Source organism: Tachysurus fulvidraco, chromosome 14 (genome assembly GCF_022655615.1).
Source record: "Tachysurus fulvidraco isolate hzauxx_2018 chromosome 14, HZAU_PFXX_2.0, whole genome shotgun sequence".
Taxonomy (NCBI): domain Eukaryota; kingdom Metazoa; phylum Chordata; class Actinopteri; order Siluriformes; family Bagridae; genus Tachysurus; species Tachysurus fulvidraco.
In genome coordinates, this window is record NC_062531.1 from 4,259,461 (window position 1) to 4,283,814 (window position 24,354).

The 24,354-nt window shown below is 40.3% G+C and overlaps 2 protein-coding genes across 2 annotated transcripts in view; both read left to right on the plus strand.

Annotated features, from left to right (window-relative positions):
• otud5a (OTU deubiquitinase 5a) overlaps positions 1–18,519 on the plus strand; it is a 34,185-nt gene extending 15,666 nt beyond the window's left edge. The window contains exons 3-9 of the mRNA XM_027151317.2: positions 9,090–9,154; positions 9,285–9,441; positions 10,315–10,463; positions 15,512–15,697; positions 16,421–16,628; positions 17,055–17,171; positions 17,964–18,519. Coding sequence (XP_027007118.2) covers positions 9,090–9,154; positions 9,285–9,441; positions 10,315–10,463; positions 15,512–15,697; positions 16,421–16,628; positions 17,055–17,171; positions 17,964–18,085 — 1,004 coding nt within the window. The 3' untranslated portion in view covers positions 18,086–18,519. The remainder of the gene's footprint in view (positions 1–9,089; positions 9,155–9,284; positions 9,442–10,314; positions 10,464–15,511; positions 15,698–16,420; positions 16,629–17,054; positions 17,172–17,963) is intronic.
• A 1,106-nt stretch (positions 18,520–19,625) lies between these two features.
• Positions 19,626–23,860, plus strand: pim2 (Pim-2 proto-oncogene, serine/threonine kinase). The gene is made up of 7 exons (XM_027151318.2): positions 19,626–19,861; positions 20,678–20,784; positions 21,006–21,056; positions 21,661–21,866; positions 21,960–22,129; positions 22,275–22,451; positions 22,623–23,860. Exons 1-7 carry the CDS (start codon positions 19,798–19,800, stop codon positions 22,769–22,771), a joined length of 924 nt encoding a protein of 307 aa, XP_027007119.1. The 5' UTR covers positions 19,626–19,797; the 3' UTR covers positions 22,772–23,860.
• The last annotated feature ends 494 nt before the right edge of the window (positions 23,861–24,354 follow it).

Here is a 24,354-nt window from a genome sequence, read left to right on the forward strand (position 1 = left end):
AGAACTTGCATAATTTGCAGGGTGTTCAAATCCTTCTTTTCCTCACTGTGTATATATATATATATATCTCCTCATGCTACTTTTACACCTGTGCCGGTTGTGTCTTCACTGGAAATACCTTGACTCTCGTTTCCGGTCAGCCATTCTGGTTGCCATGGTTTCACATCCACATCACAGCTGTATGGTTGGACAAACAAAAGTGCTTCTACCGAATGCATGCAAATCCACCCATTTGACTGCAAACAAGGTGTTTTTCCGCTGGAAATGAGAGGTTTGGCCAGTTTTTAGCACAAATCTAACATATTCCTGCTGGAAACATGGAGAGAGAAATCTCCTGCCAGCACCTTACAGGAGCAAGATCCATTTTTACTAAAGCACACTAGCAAACATCAAATTACATATAAAATAAATAAATAAAATTATATCAGTGCTTTTGTTTTTTAATAATAATAATAATAATAATAATAAATAATAATAAAAAAAGGAAATTAAAAAGGCTGTGGGTGTGGCTAAAACACCTGCACTCTGTAAATGGGGCATCTGCATACTGCTGGAGTGTGGATTATATCTCAGTGTGTGTGGCTATATCAAAGGGTGTGGCTAAAACACCTGCACTCAGTAATTGGGGGCATCCATATGCTTATATTTGGTGTGTTTGTATACAGTGGGTGTGGCTATATCAGTGGGTGTGGCTAAAACACCCGAATTCAGTAATTGGGGGCATCCATATGCTTATTTGGTGTGTTTGTATACAGTGGGTGTGGCTAAAACGCCTGCACTCAGTAATTGGGGGCATCCATATGCTTATATATGGTGTGTTTGTATACAGTGGGTGTGGCTATATCAGTGGGTGTGGCTAAAACACCTGCACTCAGTAATTGGGGGCATCCAAGTACTGGTGGTGTGTGACTCTATAGAATGGGTATGGTGATAGCAGTGGGTGTGGCTATATCAGTGGGTGTGGCCAAAACACCTGCACTCAGTAATTGGGGGCATCCATGTACTGGTGGTGTGTGACTCTATAGAATGGGTATGGTGATGGCAGTGGGTGTGTCTATATCAGTGGGTGTGGCTAAAACACCTGCACTCAATAATTAGGAGCAGCGTTCATATACTGACATGTGTATGTATGTCTGTAGCAGTGGGTGTGGTTAAAACTACTAAGAGCAGCACAGACATGGTTATATACTTTGTGTGAGTGTGTGTGTGTGTGTGTGTGTGTAGTGTTCATGCCAAATGCTGCTTGAAGACAAGCTGATCAACCTGTTTAGAGAACATTAAGTCGTCACGTTACGCTGAAGGCCTTTCCGAGCAGCGTTTACCCGAAACCTGCGACGTGTTCTGTGTCTGTCCTTTTCAGTGCAGACGGCTCTGAATATCGTGATCTAGAAGTCTGCTCCCTTTGTCCGCTTTAGTCTGGACTCTTGAACTTTTGCACATTATTATTTTTACTCATCGTTGTGAAAGCTCTAGTGACGAACGTACCAAATGAAAGGTTTGACTTTTTACCTAGACAGCAACCCGAGGCAATTAACACAGCTTTGTTTGCCTAATTAAGCAAGATGTCACAGCGAAGGTTTTTTATTATTATTATTATTATTATTATTATTATTATTATTATTGGTCACTATTATCGCTAATTATTAGTGGTTCCTTTTTCAGTAGAAAGTGCAGGTTTATATGAATGAGGAGGAAACTAATTATTTGGCATGAGGAAGCTGTGGTAAAAGTATTAAAACTGAAACACTTCCATACCTGTTCTTCCTTTTAACAACATTCATCATAATGACGTTATTTAACACCACGGACGTTTTTAGAATGATTAGCAGTGAGAAACACCTGAGAAACATCTCTCTGATTTATTTTATGTTGGTGTGAGGAGAAAAATCTCGGATGAATGTGTGCTGACTGACTGCACTGTGTGTGTGTGTGTGTGTGTGTGTGTGTGTGTGTGTGTGTGTGTGTGTGTGTGGTTACCTCCTGCTCTGTCCAGTCTGAGCTGGAGAAGTCCACTCCGGTGTTATCAGAGGTTGTTGGAACCTGAGGCTCCGTATGGCGATGTGGGTCAGAGAACGTGACCTCTGACCTCAAGAGCTGAACTTCTGACTGCACCATGACAACACAGCCTCACACTTTGATGTAACACACACAGAACGTGCGCGTGCACACACACACACACGCACACACACCCTGTCTTTACAGTAAAGACCTCCAGAAGAAGTCGTCTTCGGCATTAGCGCTGGTATTGTTGCTAGCGGTAACGGGGATTAGTGTTTTATTCAAACCGCTCGACGTTCTACATCTCCGAGACAAACGATCGGACGTGCGTGATGAGTTGTGTGTAGAGGTTGTGTGTATATTCAAGGTCTTAACAGTGAAGGTGTTGTAATGTGTTTATACTTAGGGAACTGTTTAGTCCTGATTTAAAACAGTTCCTCTGTGTTGTGTAAGGAATCAAACGCAGCGTGGTGTTCTGTTACTCTGAACTCATGTTTTTTTTTTGTTTGTTTTTCACTTTTTCCATTTTGCATTTTTTCCCCTCTTGATTTTTTTTTATAATTCATTCTTGCTTTATTTCTTTCTGACTCTTTTTGACGTCTCGTCTTATTTCTGTTCCTTATTATTAATTCGTTTTTCTTCTTTGTACGCTGACAGGGATTTTCCTTTCATTTGGTTCATTATGTTTCTTTTCCCTGTTTTCTTTCTTTCATTCATTCATTCATTTTCTACCGCTTATCCGAACTTCTCGGGTCACGGGGAGCCTGTGCCTATCTCAGGTGTCATCGGGCATCGAGGCAGGATACACCCTGGATGGAGTGCCAACCCATCACAGGGCACACACACACTCTCTCATTCACTCACACACTACGAACAATTTTCCAGAGATGCCAATCAACCTACCATGCATGTCTTTGGACCGGGGGAGGAAACCAGAGTACCCGGAGGAAACCCCCGAGGCATGGGGAGATCATGCAAACTCCACACACACACACAAGGTGGAGGCGGGAATCGAACTCCCAACCCTGGAGGTGTGAGGCGAACGCGCTAACCACTAAGCCATCGTGCCCCCCGTTTTCTTTCTGTCTTTCTTGTTTATTCTGGTTTTATTTATTTTATTTTATTTTATTCGTTAGTGTGAGGTAACCTGTTACCTGATAACCTTTTAATTTTTCGTCATCGATTTCCAAATTTAATTTGGCTTTTTCTTTTATTTATGCATGAATTTATTTAAAAAAAAAAAAAACACTCAAGTCAATCTTTCATTCTGAATATTTTTCCCCATGTTACACTTTTTAATTCTTTATTTCTGGCTGAAAACTGGAGACTCCTTCCATAAAAAAGCTACGCAAAACCGTATCAGTTACATAAACGTGCTGCTGAGAATTAATGAGCGTTAGCGATTAGTGTAATGATTCTTATAATTAATACATTATGAATCTAAATAATTGTTGACTGAAGATTTCTCCTGCATGAACAGAACACATATTTAAGGTGATTTCTTCTAATCCGATGCGACGAAAACTTCTCCGAACTCTTATCTGGTTTTCTCCGTATCTCTCCACACCCCGCGTTCTGACACCTGAATGAGCTTCTGAGCGTCACACGTGGTGTTCAGATCAACGGCGTGTTCTCGTAAAGAAGAGCCCTTTTTACGGTGCCCTGACGTGGCCCAGACCCCTGTTCCGAAGTGATAAATCTTATCGTAGGCACGCAGGTCTGAAGGGGGCGGGCGTGTGCGACACAGCCTAGTAAGTACACCAGTACACTACGCCGGAGCCCCGCCCCTTTCTTAGAAGGGTGCACGGTGGTTAGCAGCACGATGCTATCATCAATGAAGACGCGCTTGTGGTTCCTGTTTCTGCTAATTTGGACTTGGCCTCTTGGCTTCCTTTCCAATGAAGCTTATCTGGCAGTGTATACGTGTCACCCATCGCGTTCTTCCCTTTTTAGTTCAGCTTTCTCATCTTTGGTCACCCATGTTAGTAAAAGGTCATCTCGAGCTTTGCGCAAGGAACCTACACAGCTTCATGTGCATGTACTGAACTTCAGAAATGTTGCTGCTACACACTTAATATGTTTCAGATTAAATCTTTCGGTTTGGTTTCGAGATTTTGGTGCCGACACAGTTACTGATTCTTAGAACCATGTCGATATGACAGAGGAAATCCTGAACCTAACGTATGAGCTCCTGGAAAATAGCCTTGCTTGTGCCTCACAGGTTATGCTTAATGTCCCAGAATGCAGTGCAGCTATAAGGCGCAGTAGTGTTGAAGGTTTGGGTGTGAAGCTGTTTGAGCAGAGGATACGGACGAGGAGGTGAGGGAGGTAGAAAGAATAAAGCACTAAAGCACCGCCGCATCGCTTTGTTTAGGGAGATGAGGAATGAGTGTTGAGGATAAAGACAGAATCTGCACAAAAATGAACATGGACTAACAGGAATAAATGTAGCTTGACCTTTGTGTGTGCGAGAGAGGGTGAAAGAAGGTGTGTGTGTGTGTGTGTGTGTGTGTGTGTGTGTGTGTGTGTGTGTGTGTGTGTGTGTGTGTGTGTAAGTGTCTCCTGGTGAATTTCCACCAACTGGGTCATACAGAGAAAGAAAATTTCAGAGCCAGCATCATGTACATTTTTCTCTCTTTCTCTCTAACACTCTCTCTCTCTCTCTCTCTCTCTCTCTCTCTCACACACACACACACACACACACACACACACACACACACACACACACACACACAGATATGTGCTAACACACAGTGTCTGCATTTTCTTTTTGTTTTACTGAACTCTTCTGATTCTCTGCTGCTGTGAAGTTTTAATGTTTTCTGTTGGAAATCTCCTCTTGGTTCCCCCTGACGCTTCGGGCTCCACGCAGCGTCTCTAACAACCATGAGGCTCTCTGGGTTCATGATTTGTAAGTCAAATTGAGGTCGAAATTGGGAAAGAACAAAGGCAGGTGTTTATGATCACAGATGAGTCAGATTCATGTAAATGTCTCTCTGTGCAGAGAGGGAGGGATGGAGGGGGTGTCCCTACTTTAACCAAACATCATCCGCTGCTCTGCTCCAGCTCAATTGATCCACACACACACGCGCACACACACCTCAGTGTCATGAATGGAAACACCGAGCGCCAAAATACCCGTCTCCAGACCTGACCGGGAAGTGAAAGAAGTCAGAAATTCCACGCTGCCCTACGTCACACATTTGATGAATCTACCTGTGAACTAACTGCCCTCGTTCTTGCCCCAGTCACACACCTGTCACATTGTACTTCCTTTGCCCTGGTGATGAATTTCCTGAACTTTTTCTGCTTGACGTGCTCGAAACCACATCAACAATGTAGAGAAATACTGATCTTTTGCCTTTCAGCAAAAATTTCTGTTTGTTGAATTTTAAATCGAACAAAGGCGTCGAGTCATTTTCCACATCAGCAGCTCAGACGGCAGCAGTTCACTTTACCTCGACTCCGCAACTCCTTTATACGAAAATAAGAACATGAACACATTCACAAAACACTGGAGATTTATTTCCGTGCGTGTTTCTCACCGCGAGGAGTTTTCACCGATTCAAGTCATTTTCCACTCAAAAGAAGAACAACAAAATCTGCAAATTTGCATCGCACGTTAAAAAAAAATTGCTGCTGCAAGATCAAGCATTTTTAACCGCAACAATCACAAAAAAATAATTCTGGAATAACTGAAAAAAGCAAAGATATTTGTAGATTTTCCGCATAACAATGTGTTACGTTGCGCAACAATAAACGGATAAGACTTATGAAGGCTTTTGTATTTAATAAACTTTGTAAGGATTATTTAACATGCTGTGGTGTGAGAACAATAAAACCCTGCATGGTGATCTCAGTCACAACGCCGCTGTAACGTTAACACATCCACCGTGGGGTTGATTCTTTTCCTGAAACTGAAAGGTTTTATTCCTTATTTAAACCAAGGCACTGCCTCAGTTATGAGAGACTTTTTTTTCTCTACTTAGCAACATAAAAGATGATTATTTCTACTGTGTGGCAGTGATGGGGGGAGTGAGGGAGAGTGTGGTAGTGAGTAAGGTAGAGGGGGGGATTGAGAGTGAGGTAGTGAATGAGGAAGGTAGTGAGGGAGAGTGAGAGAGTGAATGAGTGAGGTGAAGGGGTATTGTGAGTGAGGGAGAGTGAGGTAGTGAGTGAGGGAGAGGGGATTGAGAGTGAGTGAGGTAGTGAATGAGGGAGAGTGAGGTAGAGGGAGAGTGAGGTAGTGAATGAGGGAGAGTGAGGTAGTGAATGAGGGAGAGTGAGGTAGTGGATGAGAGAGAGTGAGGTAGTGGATGAGAGAGAGTGAGGTAGTGGATGAGAGAGAGTGAGGTAGTGGATGAGAGAGAGTGAGGTAGTGGATGAGAGAGAGTGAGGTAGTGAATGAGGGAGAGTGAGGTAGTGAATGAGGGAGAGTAAGGTAGTGAATGAGGGAGAGTGAGGTAGAGGGGGATTGAGAGTGAGTGAGGGAGCGTAAGGTAGTTAGTGAGGGAGAGTGAGGTAATTAGTGAGGTAGAGTGAGGTAGTTAGTGAGGTAGAGGGTGATTGAGAGTGAGGGAGGGAGAGAGGTAGGGGGGGATTGGGAGTGAGGTAGGGAGTAGGTAGGACTTCTGTCATAAACAAGGTCACCTTTCCACCACATCAGTCTCAACTCACGCTTTTTGTTTTTTGTGCCATACTGTGTGTGGACATATTTGTGGACCGTGTACACACTGCAGACATGTGTAGTACAATCCAGACAGACTACATACATCCTCCATGTCAGCGTGGTCATGTGACCTACGGTGTCATTACACCCACAAAAAAAAAATTTAGCTAATATTTCGTTAGAAAACTTCAAGATTTTTTGTGCCATATTTCTGCAGATTTTGTGAAGACGATGTGTAATAATAATTCTGAAGCACGTTGTGTTTATGCTTATGTACGTGTTTTATCATTGTCAGTGGGTGAATTTTATTTATATATATAAAATATAAATTCACACATTTTCACCACAAACTCACACCAGATTATTTTTTTTACATTTCGACATCCCTTGACTGGAATGACTAAAAATAGCAGAATAAAAATAAATTCCACAAGTAAACGGAAACCCCACGATCGCGTCAGTGTCAAAGTTTAAAAAAGAGCCAAAAATTAATTTTTACATATATTATGCGAATTTTTTTTGGAGGTGGATTATGAACAGCAGCATCCGCTTCCCCAGTGTCACAAGAAAACTAGGCTGATACCACGAAAGAGGAAATTGACTCAGAGATTCTGAGAATGTCTGCGGTCAGGGGTCATGTGACTTGCCGGAACGTTCTCCAACTCATTTGCATATGGCCACATCGGGGGAAGAGGCGGGAACCATCGGGCCCGTTTGTTTACAATCTACGCTTCAGCTTGCTTCTTTTTTTACTCATGCACCAGCGAGATTTGCAGCGATAAAGCCCACCGAAACTGACACTCATGCAAAGAGTCATGTAGCATCGCAGTCATGCATTGGTGCAAGAGTGCTAAATAAAGGTGTGCAGATAAAAAAAAAAAAAAATTTACCCTTGTTGATGTTGTGCTATTAAGGGTCGATCAGTTCATTCTTTTCTTTTCTTTTTTTTTTGGTCCTAGATTGTTCCTCTTTTTTTATTGTTAAGTTACTAAGTTTTTATTGAATTGTTCATTTTTATTTATTTTTTTTTGTTTTGAATTTTATCTCTAATTTTAAAGAAAAAACTTCATTTGGATCTTTAAAAGCACCTCAAGGCTTCTTTGCATAATTAAGAGCTTCCCAGTTGGGCGCTGCCTGGAGTCACTATAGAAAACTCTAGAATTAGGAGCCACTTGGTAACTTTTGCTAATTTCTGCAAGTCCCTGTGAAAGAAATTTGGAAAATGATTTTGGTACAGGTTTTACTCCAAATTGTGTGTTTTTTCTTTTACTTTTATTTTTAAAAATTAACTTATTCTAATTTTTAAGCAGATTATTTCCAGGTCAAATTGTTGTTCAGTTTGTGTCCAATCGGATGCCTTCTAGAAAAGATCCGTCCCTTCACCTGAGTTACAAACTGGCTGACTGTTGGGACTCTTTTTGGCATCAACCCTGGTGTGTTTGTGTAGCTGTGGTTAAAGCTTCCTGCATGTTGTCATGTGATGGTGCTTAGACTTTCAGGGTTTGTTGCGTCTCTGCATTTCTTCCCTCTCTAAAGTCTTGGCTCATCTGTCACTACAGCCATCTCAATATCAGGATAGTTAAGCACAAGACGGCTGCAGTCAACAACCCACGCTAGTCACTAGTTAACAATGAAAGTTGTTTGGCCAAAAAAAAAAACAATTGCGGAGGAAGAGATTGTCCTGCGATGCAGAAACTTCACTTTACTATACACCTAATTTTTGGGTATTTCAGTCACACCCTTCTACCTGCGCTATCCTCAACTTCCTGTTTTCAAAGGAAACAAAAGTCGAAGGACAAAATCAGTTCATACATAAGTATTTTATGAGCACTTTCAGGGTTCTCCAGAAACATCCTTAAGCATGCTAGATGGAAGCGTTTCCAGGGTTTCCCGCAGAAAATTTTTTAGTTAAGGCGGTGGGGTTGGGCGGGTGGGCGGGGCTTCTTTGTGAGATAGACCACAGACTCTGTACTACATTTAGCAATTATTAAACACAGGCATGTGCAACCTAGCTAGCGGGTGAAGAACTCAAACAACAAAATCACCAGCTAGCTAACTTTAAATTTGCAACAACTAATACAATAACAGGCTTAAATAAACCCAAAACATGAGTCCACTTACAGTTCTCACGGACACGCGTTTTATCAACTGGCTAGTTATCCTCCAGACAGTGACGGACCACGTCTTTCTCTCATTTGGGCTGTGTGGCGCGCGTGCGTGTCCGCTCGCGGTGTGAAGCGCATCCGTGCTATTCTCCGAGATGCACTTGACGATCTTTTGTGCAGCGGAATTTTTTATTTTTTTTTGGATGACCTAGTTAAGGCGGTAGGGTTTCCCAGCTTAACACGCCTCAAACATTTTCCCGGCTATCAATTTGTGATTTGTACTGAACTTGTTGATTATTGTGCGTGTTTCTTCGCAGCTGATCAAGTTTACGGAGACCAAGACATGCACGAAGTCGTTCGCAAACACTGCATGGACTACTTGGTGAGATTTATTTATTTATTTGTTTGTTTGTTTGTTTATTGCAATATTCTTGCAAGTTGTTTCGACCCACGATGCAGAAAACTGTAAAAAAAAAAAGAAAAGAAAGACATTCTGCTTTCTAAATCCTCAGATGAAGAACGCAGACTATTTCTCAAACTACGTGACGGAAGACTTCACCACATACATCAACAGGAAAAGAAAAAACAACTGTCACGGGAACCACATTGAGATGCAGGCCATGGCGGAGATGTACAACCGACCGGTGGAGGTGTACCAGAACGGCACAGGTGAGGACGCTCCTGACACGAAGGTCATGAAGGAAACCCTTTATAAATACAGCCAAGGACAAAGGTTGCTGTGAATTCTGTCCTAATAAAGAAGGAATTTAGGCTAAAAGCTTTCCACTAGATGTCGGAGCGTAGCCATAGAGGTTTGTTTTCATTTAGCTCCAAGAGCATTAGTGAAATCAGACACTGATGTTGGGATGGTGAGGAGACTCCAGTTCCAGTTCATACCAACAGTGTTCAGTGGGGTTGAGTCAGTTAGAATCAGGGGCTTCAACCTGGTCTTCTCCTCCACACCATGTCTTCATGGAGCTCATGGGGCTTTGTAAGACATTCTATACAATTGTGAGCTTCCAGGTTGGCCATATTGTGTATCCAACAGCCAGGTTGCTACACTACACTAGACCATCCCACCTATATGTGGTTCTTCACCGGAATGTTGCCTCAAAGACATTCTGGACGTTTGTCTTCTATCAACTTTGTTTCAACAGTTTGAGAAGATCCACATACAAGTGTGGTGCTCAGGTGTCAACAAACTTTATCTCTAATCGTTGATGTTGTATGAGTGAAGATATAAATAGAGAAGCACATGCCGAGACTCTTGACGAGTTTGACATCTCGGTGCTAATGGCACAAAATTAACAATCTTTATGATACTTATCTGCTGCAGGTATACTGAGAATGACTGATCTCTCTCTCTCTCTTTCTCTCTTTTTTTTTTTTTTTTTTTTTTTTTTTCCACTTTCCCTTTTGAGTCTTACCTGATTTTGTGATCTCCAGTTTCTAAATAACAGGAAACCACAGGGCTTTTCCCCTAATATAAGGGGAAAATATATCTTTCTAATAATTTTATTTTATGTGGGTTTTTTCCCCCAGAACCAATCAACACGTTCCATGGGATCCACCAAAACAACGACGAACCAATCAGAGTTAGTTACCATCGGAACATTCACTACAATTCAGTGGTGAACCCTAATAAAGCCACGATTGGTGTGGGACTCGGCCTTCCCGCCTTTAAACCTGGGGTAAGTGCGAATGTCGGCGAATGACGGAATGTTTGAGCTTAACGAGGCGGGATATCATTCTTTTTCTGTTAGCTACAAACGTGACCGCTCTAATATAAATATATTTAAAAAAGTCAAAGTAATAAATCGACACTTCATAAAGTGTTGAAAAAGGGATCGTATGCTGAGCTCAGGGATAGGGATACCTTCCTGATTTTCCGATTAGGAATTTCAGGTTAAGGGGATGTGTGCGCACGCACGTGTGTGTTTGTATGTGTGTGTGTGTGTGTGTGTGTCAGTATGAGGAAGAGGACAGACAGATCTTTCAGATGTTTGTGTTCCTACACCCTGTGATGCAGCAGAGGAAGCACATGGAGCCTTCAGTCTCACTGCTAGAAAGATGAGAGGAAACTGGAATAAGACCAGACCCACAGTGGCAGAAGATAGGCCTTTCTTCTGCCTTTCTGACACACCGAGTCGTGTTTAAACAGAAGCTCTGGTTAGATTCCAGCTCACTTGTTTGAATATAAACACATCAAACAATTGACAGATCATTCTGTAGGCAAATGAGGAACAAAGATAACACTAAAAAGAAAACAAACACGGCCTTTAGCATCAGCAGACGTGGTCAGGGGATCTGATGGTGATGATGATGTTTTTTTGTTGTTGTTTTTTAGACATGACATTACAGTTATTTAAACTTACATTTTAGTTATTTGTTACAATTCTTTCACCGGTCTAATTACTTATAAACACAAATCCTAGCTCAATTTGAAATGTCAAAACAATTTTTCTAGTCCAATAATTAAATCCTAACCCTATGAACGAACCACTTCTATCTGTTTCTCTCTCTCACACACACACACACACACACACACACACTCTCACTCTCTCACACTCTCTCTCCCTATCTCTGAGAGATAATAGAGGTGAGATGATGGCTAGATTCCAAAAGCACTTCTCTTTCACTTCCAGGTTCACACGGCTTGCTTTTTGTTTTGATCGTTTTGAAGCGAGCAGCACAGATGCAGATTATTTACTCACAGCTGTGGGCGATCAAAAAGCAGACCCACAGACCACTTCCTGTCTATTTAATCTCAGCTGAGATCGATAAAGTAATCTCGGTAGCGGGTTATACATGTGTTTTATTGATCAGGTTCTCCTGGCGTCATGACAAACCCCGCCTGGAGAACGGCTTGGAAAGACGAGGTGTTAATCAGAGCTACGGAGATCAGATCTTCAACAAGACGATGAGATCAGATCTTATGGAGCGATACCCGAACTGTAGCATCATCTGAATTCTGAACACGTCTGGGATCGTATTATTTACCATACGTGCTTTTTGACTTGCTCGTGATCTGCTTGGGTCTTTAGTGTGTTTAGTGCGAGACGTGTGGAATCGAACGTGAAATTAAACCTCTTTACATAATCAGGATTCAGACGTCATCAGTGGTTTAAACTGAACTCCATGCTCTAGTACTTTGATACTCGTTTTGAGAAAAAGAAAAGAAACAAAACAGACCCCAGTGTGACCTATCTAAGGGATTGATTTAAACCCACCTTGGGTTACGTGTACTCGCTCACGCTCTCTGCTTTCTTACTTAACTTTACTGACACACACATCGGACACAACAGTGCTCGCTCAGCTCGCACGCGTGTGTGTGTGTGTGTGTGGCATCCGTGCGTCACTGTGTACCATACAGCCAGAGACATGTTGTCCAAACTTTTATAAATTAGCACAAAACAGCAAAATGATCAATCCTGATGTTCAAAAGTTCAAAACACTGCCTTCAACTTCAGTCATAACTGAATGCTAGCTAGCTATTTATTTGTTTGTTTGTTTATTGCAGTCATTATTCAGATATTTATAATTACGGACAATATTTAGTATTTACACATGTTTGAATATTGGGGTCTAAACTTTTTACTAATATTAAATCATAAAATATTAAAACAAAATAATTAAAATCGCACAATTCAAGCTTAGCGTTTTAAGTCGTTTTTTTAGTTCACTTCTTTATTTTCGTTGTTTTCTTCATTTTACTTTTTGTACACTTACTGTCTTTGAATAAAAAAAATTTAATTATAATTATTATATATATAATTATATATTCAAGGATTTCTTAGAGTTTCTGTGGGGTTTTTGGACAAAGATCCTTGGTTTTGCAGCGGCTTGTTTCGAAATAGATTTTTGTTTTAGTTTTTTGCAGAAAACCGTTTTAATTTAAACTCCTACCAGTGATGATGCGTATGTAAATACTTTGTACGGAAGCTGCACTCGTGAATACTCAATACTCGTGAACCAAAGATGGCCGACTGCATGTCGTGATGTCACAGCTGACAAAACTGAGGCCCAAAACTGGAAAATCTGCTGTAATTTAGAATAATTTCAAGCTCCACAGAATATCACTGAATTTGCTTGATTTTGTCGTCTTTTCTACCAAAATGCCGAAATCCCAAAGAAACTGAAAATGTAAGTGCATTTTATATTTAACCAACAGATTTATCCAATTGAGGGTGAAAAAAGATAGTGGATACAATCACATTTTTGAATGAAGAAATTGCACCGTACAGCTTGTTTATTCAGAAAGTGCAGTTTGATTTTGTAACGTTATACAGTTGTAAGTTCATTAGCTAAAATCATTAAAATACGTCGTTGTAAAGTCATTAAAATACAATTTTCAGTTTTAGTCTTGAAATCTTCAACGGAATTAATAGACACAGCATTTGTTTAACTTTACCGAGAGACGTCGAGTCACCGGAGGCTTCAGAAACCGTCGTGTGTTTTTGAAAATTTGGAAAAAATTTTAATTAAAAAAAAAACTGCACTGTTTATTCACAGCCTTTTTTTTTTCTTTTTTAAAAATTTATTTATTTATTTATTTATAATAAATAAAAGTTCACTGAGCATTTATGAGAAGTAAAAAAAAATCGATTAAACTTTTAGAAATGTAAATGTTTTCAAATTGAATTGTTTTTAATTTTAAAGCTTTAAATTTTAAAATGTAATTGTAATTTAACTTTTGGAGTGGAGGCTTCAGGAACTGGAACTTGTTAGTTTGTTGTTGTTGTTCTTTTTTTTTTAATAAAAAGTACAAGTTAAAAGGGGCTGCTTTGTTTACTGCTCATGCTGTAAGTGACCGTTTGGATTTGACGTCACTCGCTGAACTCGGGGGTGACGAGCACGGCTCCGGCTCACAAATAGGAATCCCGGCTTCAGGGCGTTGTCTTTGGGAGTTTAGAGCTTCAGTTGAACACGGCATGTCGAAAGAATGGATAGAAATAATAACACGAGAATTTGCGCGTAAATCTAATCCTACGATTTATCTTTCGGCTTGAACTATTTTATGATTAAAAACGAATCCGAAATAAAAATCCAGCAGCTTTGTGGTATTTTCTTAGGGTTCTGTTTGCGTGCTTGTATAATCCGTGCTTTAGAACATTCCCAGTGAGACGCACAGCAAATAAAAGGTTTTATTTTAATGTGGATGTCTAAATATGAGGATGTGTAGAGTATTTTTATTTCAGTTAAACAGACAGATGAACTGTGACCCTGTGACTGATCTCATTTACACATGTGCACAGCGTGTGTGTTGTTCCAGAGAGGCAGTGTTACAAATCCTAAGAAACATTACCTGTAGTAAAAGTGATTTGTTTGTGTGCCGGCGTTGAGGCTTTCAGTAGTTCAGCCACGATGGTGTGCGCGTGCACGGGTGTGTGTTTTTGCATGTGTGCATGTGCCTATGTGGGGGTGTGTTTTTCTTTGCATGCATGCATGTGGGTGGATGTGTGTCTGCGTGCGTGTGGGTGGATGTGTGTCTGTGTGCTTGTGTGGGTGTGTACGCTTGTGCATGCGGGGGCCTGTGTCTGTGTGTGCGTGCATACGTGTGATTGCTGGCTTGGCTGAACAGAGGCACGATGGCGAGCACACACATGCCATGACACACTTGGCTTTGGGTCAGAGCACTCACACGAGCTGACCACATGCTGTCTGGCAAACGAGACGCTCTTCAAGACAAAGGCAGAGTGACTAAAAGTGCATTTCGCTGCTGAAATCAGGGCTCAGGATCAAACCCGTGCTCATCATGTTGTCACTGATCTGTCTTAAGGAAAGTTCAACAGTGGAGCGAACATTATATCTAACTCTCTGTCTGCCTCCTAACTGCATTATCTGTAACCTCCTCTAAGGTCTTATGTTTAGTCCTCATTATTAATCGGTCATGTACATTGTTTTTTTTTATCATCCTCTTCATACATTTGCTCATCTGGTGCTGTTTCCTATTTAAAATGAAATAAATAAAAAAAACACCATTCAGCTGAGTTCTCAAATCTGATTGGTCAGATCTGACATTCTTTTAAGCTATATTACAGATGACAGCGTAATTTAGCTTTAACTAGTAATAACGACTAATTGACAGGGATCGTGTGGCCGATTTAAACTCGACAGATAAAAGAAACCCTGTGAAACCACTGTGATATGCTAACGATTTCTAGGAGATTTTTTTTAAAAGCATTTTTAGAAGTTGTCTTCAGTGTAATAGTTCGAGGTAAAGGGAAATAAGACGACTGTATGTAGGTCTGCATAGAGCTGTATAAGATCTGAGCAATATAGTGGAGCAAGGTTATGAATAGCTCACAGAAATTAGATTTCACAGAAAAAGAATGTCGTTCTTTGCAATACGTTATAGTATAAGTGGAATAAAGTAGCGTCAGAGAAGGCTGCTATGCACCACATTTTAGTGGGACTTTCTATACTATACTGCTGTACTATCAAAAAATCACCCAATACCAAACTGCATATTTGGAATCAGACTTTCAGGCGATACGATAAAAATATCATATACAATATTTCCAGAAATTTCTGTAATACACAATATACACAAGTTATTATTTTAAAAACACAATTTTGCAATTAGATATGCTATGGTGATACACTTATCAATATTATGCTGTCCCAGCTATTTAATTACATACTAATAGTATTTTTTTGTGTGTGTGTGTACTAATATATACTGTACTATACTACATAGAACTACTAATAGTTTGACGCTGGCTCTTCCCCCGGACAGTACGCGGATCAATCTCTGATGAAGAACGCTATCAAGACGTCGGAGGAGTCGTGGATCGAGCAGCAGATGTTGGAGGACAAAAAAAGGGCCACTGATTGGGAGGCTACCAACGAGGCCATCGAGGAGCAGGTGGCCCGCGAGTCGTACCTGCAGTGGCTCCGGGATCAGGAGAAACAGGCACGGCAGGTGAGCACGGGGGTGGAAACAAAGAGTAAGCCTCTGGTCATCCTAAAAAAAAACTAAAAAAACCTACCAGTCAGCCAAAACCTCTTAATTACGAATAGTAGACAGGTAATGCAACCAGCCTCTGGCTGCCCTTCCAGACGTATTCAACATCAGCTGGAATATTTCAGGTTTTTGTTAACGCTTCGTAAAGTAAGCTGAAGCACTTGAGTTAAAAATGTGAGCGGCAGAACACTCAAGTGTCTGCTTTTCGTAACATTACATGCCATTTCACAGAAGAGTACATTGCAAGGTTCGTGCAGACATCACAAGGTGGTTTTGCATCTGTTTTCTCACTTTGGCCTCTGCTGAACTGTTTAGGTTTCAAAGAAATGCTGGGTCTTCATATAAAAGGCTCGAAAGCGAAAGTACGAACGTTTTTAAAGAAAAAGATTCAGGCGGGAATTTTTAACTTTAACTTTGACCCCCCACCACCACCACCACCCCATCCCCATCATTTAATTACGTTGCAGATTTGCTCATGCAAAGTGCTGTTGTAATCATAAAGACCGTTCTGGGATTATCCCAAGACGCTGATTATGAACATAATGAACACCCTTTCAACTCTCTTTGTGCTGTTTGCCTTGTGTACTGTAAAAATCTAGAATTATAGAAGTTTTCCGTTTTGAGTCTGAAATGTCCTCATCACTGTATAAAATTCTCTCTTCACTGCTGTATCTGCTTCAGCCACGTAAAGCCAGCGCCACATGTAGCTCCGCTACGGCAGCAGCCTCCAGTGGACTGGAAGAGTGGAGCGCACGGTCCCCGCGGCACCGGAGCTCCGCCCCTTCCCCCGAGAACCCAGACCTGGCGCACTCGGACCCGGCGCCCAAGCCTCCCTCCCCGGCCGGAGCGGCTCTCGCGCTGTCCAAACCCCCCTCACCGTGCGCTCCTGGTACGTCATGCTCCATTACACCACCACTAAACACTCATGTTCTGCTTGTACACTGCTCTGTGTGTTCTTCACTCCATGTACCGAAGCGGTAATTTCACGTTAATGGTTTTCTTTTTGAAACCCACTGACGTGTTTTGGCTTTCCATGCGCAAAATAAACTGTGTAAAAGTTGACCCACAAGTACAGCGAGTGAAGAACTGGTTATTTGTTGTGCAAAACAAATGTAAATGCTCATGAGAAGGGTTTCCCAGTGCTGGAGTATATCCTGAGTGTTTTCCAGTGCTTTAGCTCAACTTATTTACCTGCATGGGAAACAAACAAGGCCACAAAGTAGAAATGTGCCAGGAAATTCACCATGATGAAAAAGCATAATCAGGTGTGTGTGTGTGTGTGTGTGATGTGTGGTGTTTTTGTTGTATTGTGCAGGTCCAAGTAACCAAGCCTGTGTTGGAGCAGACAGACCCACCTCATCATCTCTGGTGTCTCTGTATCCCGCACTGGGCTATCGTGCAATCATGCAGGACATGTCACCTACAGCTTTTGGTAAAAAGAAATCTCATACGATGGGGATTAAATATACACAGATTCTATTCTAGCTAATTCTATACAGAAGGGAACAGTTAGCGGGCTAAAATTTCCATAATGCTTGATGGAGTCATTTGGGTTTGGTTTGGTTTGGGTTTTGTTTCATTACTTGGATGAGGTTCATGACTAATGTTCTTCCTGATGGCCATCAAAGCGTATACTGGGTTGCAGAATGACTTCGCTTGATCTGCAAAACATTTGTGCAACACTTATGAACATGCAAGTGACTGCAAATCTAAACACATTCCCCATATTTTTCATCCAGTTATCTATCCTATGAGCTTCATTTGCATACTGAAACTTGATTGTATCTTAAGTTTTATGACACATTAATACTTACCTATAGTATTAGGTTTGATTCTAACTTTTTTTTTTTAAAGATAATGACTTGATCTGCTGCTGTCAGTTTTCACACTTTGACCAGCCTGACAATTCAAAAGTACTTCCCCAAAATGATAAAATGATTGTTTTAATAGATTTAGCACTTTTTTTTTAAGTACAGGTGGGTGTATGTGGGTGCAAAAAGCGAATCAAAAGTGTGAAAAGGAAAATGATTAATGATAACCGCCTTACCTCATATGAATTTTTGTGACTTCACTCAGCTATGGATCTTAGCAGGAAACTATGCAAAGCTAGCTGTCAACAGAAATATTGGTTTGTGTGTGGGAGAGCTGTGAAACCCACAAGACTTTTTTTTTTTTTCGCTGTCGGTTCTTCTTTTTTGGCAACATGTTTTCCTTTATGTTAAAGGTCTGACTGATTGGGAAGATGACGAAATCTTGGCCTCGGTCCTAGCCGTATCACAACAGGAGTACTTCGACAGCATGAAGAAAAGCGCCATGCATAGAGAACCGTCTCCAGACAGCAGTTGATAAAGGGAAGAAGGCGCTCTAATAGCCCTCTCGCGGTACAGGAGAAGGCACAAAACCTGGGATCAATCAAACGTCATCCTGTCCATCATAGAAATCCCAATTCCCTTTCACTCTCCCCTCATGTCCTGATCACTATCATCTATCAGTAATAATGACCGTCACTGTAAAACTTCCCATCACCATTACCTTACTTTCTTTTGCCACTAATGCCAAGATTGGACTTCTTTATTAGGTGCATGTTTAAACCAACATAACTGATCTCATAGAAAAAAAAATGAGGAAAAAAATCTATAAAAATGTCACACTCTATCATCTTAATACCTGATTAATATAAGCTTGTTGTATTTTATTTTCTTGTTTGGAATGGAAAAAAAAAGCTCTTTTTTTTTCTTGGAATAAAAAAAAAGGAGAAGTTTCTGAAGAAAATGACCTTATCTCTGTTGGTGTGGCTTCGCTCTTCTCTTTATATCTTTAAATAAGTTATGTCTTGTTTACGGAGCCAGTGGTCATTTTGTGCAGGTTTGGTAGGTAAGTAAGGCAAACTCGAACAGACCCAGTCACAGGCCCTCAATTTCTTATATATCATTTATAAAGCAACTATATGAAAGCAGAGGCTTTCTTGCACTACAGAAGGAGTAAAGTGGACCATTTCATTGAGCTTTGAGTGTGTGCACTATTAGAAAATGTCTTCTCGGGGGTTCTTCAGATAGTTAAGTGGTTTTTTACTGGTGCTAAAAAAAAATACAGCCATTAACTGAACTTGCTCGTGTTCCCGGTACATAAACGGGGTTAATGGACTTGTATAACATTAGAATAAAAAACAAGGTAAGGTTTCATGGCTGATTAGAGTAGAAAGTGAAGATAAGGAACTCTGTAGAAAGTTCTGGTGAATTAAACCACAGACCTAGATTCATTGCCAATGATACAAAGGTTCCTTATGGCGTATATAAATTGATAAAAAGATAGACATTAATATACAAGTATATAAAAATGAGCATAAGTGATCTGATAAAATACCACACAGCTGAGATATTGCACATGCGAAGAGAAAAGGAAGAATAAAAGTTAAGCTGAAATAATATGGCAGTATTGCACATTTATTGTCTTCTGTACAGATCCGTGGTTGGAAATAAATTCATTAAATTAATAAATAAATAAAAGTAGAAGTGAACTGGGAATAATAGGAATAGTCTCAATCAACGTTTTGTTTTTTAATTGTAACGTTCGCTGAAGGGTTATTTTAGCAAGAACGGACAACATAACCTGCATTTATTTTATTACGTTAATTAAACAACGCGCTTTTTTGTTTTGTTTTTGCTCAACGGTCGCGTTTTGCGCGGGAATTAACCGCTCGTTCCCCCCTGTTTTAAATTCGATTCTTCTAAACGCTCATTAATATTCAAATATTTCAAAAAAAAAAAAAAAAGTGCCGACGCCTGATTGGTGTTCGAGTCAAAACACTGGCGACGAGATCGACGTCATTGGACAGCGTGTGGAGTAGGGGCGTGGTTATAAACGTAAACACAAACTTATTAAAACAACAACAAAGCCCGACGAGACTCACACGTACGCAGCCTGACTCACGCAGAAGAGCTGTGCTGAGGAACCAGTGTATAGAGGAGGTTTAAACATGGATATTCAGTCCTGAGAGGTTTATAGCTGACTCGTCTGCTTTTGCTGTTTGGCTTTTATATTATTACTCGGTGAAAAACATGTTGGATAAACGTGTCGTGGATTCACGTCGAGACCAAGCAGAAGACGTGAGAGGAAAATCCGGTAAGAGGATAAAATTTATTCCTGTAAAGACTCTCTCTTTTTTTTTAAATTTTATTAGTAAACAACACAAACAACTGTTTGGGTAAAACAACCAAACCACACGAGTTGTTCATCTGGTGCTTGTTTTAAAGTGATAAGGTTTTTAATTCACTTTAATTCAATTAAAAATGTATTTTATTTCTATTAACTTTTTATGTTTACATTTGACATGGTCTCAGAGCAGCTTTACAGAACATAAGCGTTGTTTACAAAAGGTTATTATAAAGAATAATATAAAGATTATTAGTATTATTGGATATATTTAAATGTGTTTGTATTTAAAATTTGGAATTTATTTAAAGTCACATCAGACTTGCTCATTAGGGATAAATACAAACACGTTTAAATATTTTAATACAAACACATTTAAATATATCTAATATTCGTTTTTATATTAGATATATTTAAATATATCTAATATTGGTGACACTGGAGGGTGTGCTTTTTATAAATATACAGTCTGATAAATGTTATATCGATGAGGAGGTTGTTGTCCTCAAAGACCACACAGAGTTCACATCTCCTCTTTAGTATAGCAGAGTCTAACTGGAGCTGGAACATCAGGATCCTCACATAAAGGTTGGTCTCCTCTCAGTGGAAGTCCAAAACCTTCATGGTGCAGAAGACAATCTGAGCAGTGGAGAGGAGTTAATGTAGCTGCTGGTCATAGTATTAACAAGCACTAGATGATCGTGTGAATTTGGTGCTGCTGATGGTGTATCGTGGTGCTCTAAACAGAAGAAGATTATCTAAAATGTCATTGTTTGTGCTTTTCAGCTTCGACTAAGGAGTGTTTTGAGAAGCAGTATAAGTTAGGAGCTCTGCTGGGAAGCGGTGGGTTCGGCTCTGTGTTCTCAGGACAGAGAATCTCTGATGGTTTACAGGTAATGATGAGTTGTTGTTTTTTTGTTTGTTTGTTTTTTACAGCTTATTAAGACTAAAAGTCCCATGATTTAGATCAGTATAATGGGTTTATTCTTGGATACTTAGATGAGACTTTTATTTTATACCTGGGTTATACATTGAAGTATAAGAAGTATATTTGCATTTTATTTTTAAAGTGTGTGTTGAGCTAAATTATATTTTGATTTCTTTTATATTTCAGGTCGCTATCAAACAAGTGTGTCATGATAGAGTGCAGCAGTGGGCAGGACTGGTGAGTTAAAAACGCTGTTTATCTTTTATATATAACTCCATGAGCTTATAAGGTGGTGGTTTATTGATCTAGGGGTGTTTTGATCAGTTGAAAGTAAATGAACATGTCAGAATTTGGGTGTCCATGCGCCCTCTGCTGGACGCTTGGTGATGATGTAGTGCGTCGTGACGTTCATGGGGTTTTTTTTTCTAAACAATCCAGAGAGGAACCGGAAGCGAAACTATTTCTCCTACATGCCCAAAAAAAAGAGACAAAGAAACATGAAATGATGTTTAACAGGAAGAACCTGATTGGATTGGTACATTGTGTTGGTAAAATTTGGAATCTTTTGTCACATGGGTGAAATTCAGCGATGAGTCATAAACTCACCTCTTTCTGTTATTATTAGTTATTTTTATTTACTTTCACATTTATGGCATTCGGTAAACCTCCTCATCCCGAGTGAAGTACAAAAGTGCTTTGAAGTCTCTATGAAGTGATTTGAAGTCTTTAATGACTTCATGTCTGTCATGAAACAAAGCCAAATTCTTCCTTTTTATGAAGTTATAACCAGCATTTAGACAATAAAGCTTATCCTCATCTCTTGTTTGTGTGTGTGTTTTAGGATGGTGAATCGAACCCGGTCCCCATGGAAGTGGCGCTCCTGCTGCAGCTCGGGGGTTCCGGTCACCCCGGCATCATCCGCATGCTCGATTGGTTCGAGGTTCCTGGTCGGGGTTTTTTTATCGTGTTCGAGAGACCACAGCCGTGCCAGGACCTATTCGACTTCATCACCGAGCGTGGCGCCATAGATGAACCACTTGCACGAAGGTACAGCCAAAAAAAAAAACTGGCTATTTAACATGAACGACTTCTTATTAAAGTAAAATCTGTAAGACTGAAGAAACCGTTTCTCTTTGACAGGTTTTTAAAGCAGGTGGTTGAAGCGATTCAGTTTTGCCACTCGAGAGGAATCGTCCATCGAGACATCAAAGACGAGAACATCCTAGTGGACACGCGTACCGGAGATGTCAAGATCATCGACTTTGGATCTGGGGCTCTTTTGAAGGACACGGCCTACACAGACTTTGAAGGTAAGATGGGTGAAGAACTGGATCAACCAGGAATAAGGGTCCTTGTCCAAACCTTCTAGCAACAATTAATCAAACTGACTGCTCATGTTGATCTTTGCATGTTCCCTGATGTGTTCCTAATGGCCTGTTTCTTTCTTTCTGTTAGGAACCAGAGTTTACAGCCCACCTGAATGGATCCTGCATCAACGCTACGAAGCACTTCCGCTCACCGTCTGGTCTCTGGGCGTCCTGCTGTTTGACATGGTGTGTGGAGACATTCCCTTTGAGAGAGACAGAGACATTGTCCAGGCTACGCCCGGTTTCACTAAGCGTGTTTCTAAAGGTGAGTTCCTGTGTGTCCAGTATTTCTGGTAGAGTAACAGCGGTTCAGTTATGGAACGCGTGTGTCGCTCTACAAAGAGCAGCATGAATGAGACGAGAGTCTATCTCAGAAGTGACTCATTTTGGTTTGTAAAGTAAAACAATTGCTCATTTTCTTTTCATTCTCTTGCAGAATGTCATACTCTCATTCGATGGTGCCTCTCATACCGCCCAGAGGATCGTCCAAGCCTAGAGCAGATTTTGCTCCATCCCTGGATGATGGAGAGCACAGAAGACATCGGGGACCTGCAGGATGTCGGCAACATCACACCGAGCCTTTAATTTACAAACAATTTATAGACTAATTTCAGAGGACTGATGAAACTTCAAACCCGCAGCTTGACGATACACTGGATTACATCACACTTTAACACTGGCCTCTCAACACCTCCATATTTATCACGTTGTTTTCTTTGATGGAAACGTTCTCCGGCATTGCGTCATCCCAAAGGACACTTTCTCCCTGTCGGCGTCTCGATTCGATGCGACGCACAACTGTTGCTTTGCCTGGTTTATTTATTTACCTATTTATTAACTCGGACACGTTGTTATTATTAGGTATTTATATTCTGTACTCGAGGGATGAAGTTTCAGAAGCAGCTCTGGACTTACAGCCATCGTTGACCAAGAACACGTTCCTGCCTGGTTCTACAGGCTCTTTGTATATAGTATTGTTTCCTCATTTTAAGAGGAGGTTTTTGTTTCACGCCCACTGAGGATTCGGATACAACAGCGACTGTCGGCGAAGTGAACGGGTTTCGATCCAGCAACCGTTCATGTCTGCATTCACTAAACATCCTACAGTGGATTTGTTTTTGTTTTTTAAACCAACGTGCCTTTTACTTTCGGTATCTGTGTTTGTGACCGTGCTCTAAAATCGAACAACATTCAAGAATGTAAGCTGCCAAAAAGGTGCTGAACTTTTCATGTGTCAAAACAGGATGAATGTTGTTCCTCACTGAGAAACAGTGTGTTTACTTAGAAAGCCAAAGAGATCTAAATAGCACAAGTGTGGAGGTTTTTTTTCCTCATTTTGTTTTGTTATTTTTGACTAATTGTATTCTTGTTTAAAATACAGGACCAAATGCCAATTCAAAAATGTTACAACTATAAACTTTTATAGTGCAAAACCAAATATGAATGTATTTGTTCTTCTACTATTTAAATTGAATCTCGATTTGTTTTGTTTGTTTTTTGTGGAAAAATATCCAAAAGCATGTTTTATTAAATATAAAAATTGAAATCCTTGCTGGTTTGCTCGGGTTTGCACAACAGATTTTCTGTAAATACTTGTGTATTGAATTTTGTAATTTTTGTGGCAGCAGTCACATCAGTGTATTTAATTTAAATTAAACAAAAACACACTCATAATTTCATGTCTCTGTGTCACGTTTGATCCGTAAATGAAACCGGGAGATAAAATGCATAGGGGGTGTGCAGTTATTGGAAAACAATCCACAATGAAGTGCTGTGACTGTTTTATTCTCTTATACCACAGCATGTTATAATATCGTAGCAGCTATAAACAGTCCTTCCAACACAAGGCGCATTCTGCACTGACACTTAAATGACACTAATAAACATCTCCTTACAGAAAGCTTCACCATATCAACCATTAAACGTTCTGTAGCTGTTTATCTAGTCATTATTAGCCATTTATTTTTGCCAAGCATCCATCAGGCACATTCCTGTTACCATAGAAACAAGAAGACATTCATAAAATAACTTAGTCCCGAGGGACCTGTAGGATTTTTATTTTCCAGACAGCTTGTTGTTCTTCAGGTGTTCAGCAGCTCCACCCTAAAAGCTTGCAACCTCAATTGTTGTAATTCTTTTACAACAATTATTATTGTTGTAAAAGAATT

Excerpts from the sequence above, each read along its gene's own strand:
- pim2 (XM_027151318.2), top strand. The coding sequence starts at position 19,798 with ATGTTGGATAAACGTGTCGTGGATTCACGTCGAGACCAAGCAGAAGAC. Across the intron at positions 22,130-22,274 it reads GGCCTACACAGACTTTGAAG|GAACCAGAGTTTACAGCCCA; the intron begins GTAAGATGGGTG and ends TCTTTCTGTTAG. Across the intron at positions 22,452-22,622 it reads CACTAAGCGTGTTTCTAAAG|AATGTCATACTCTCATTCGA; the intron begins GTGAGTTCCTGT and ends ATTCTCTTGCAG.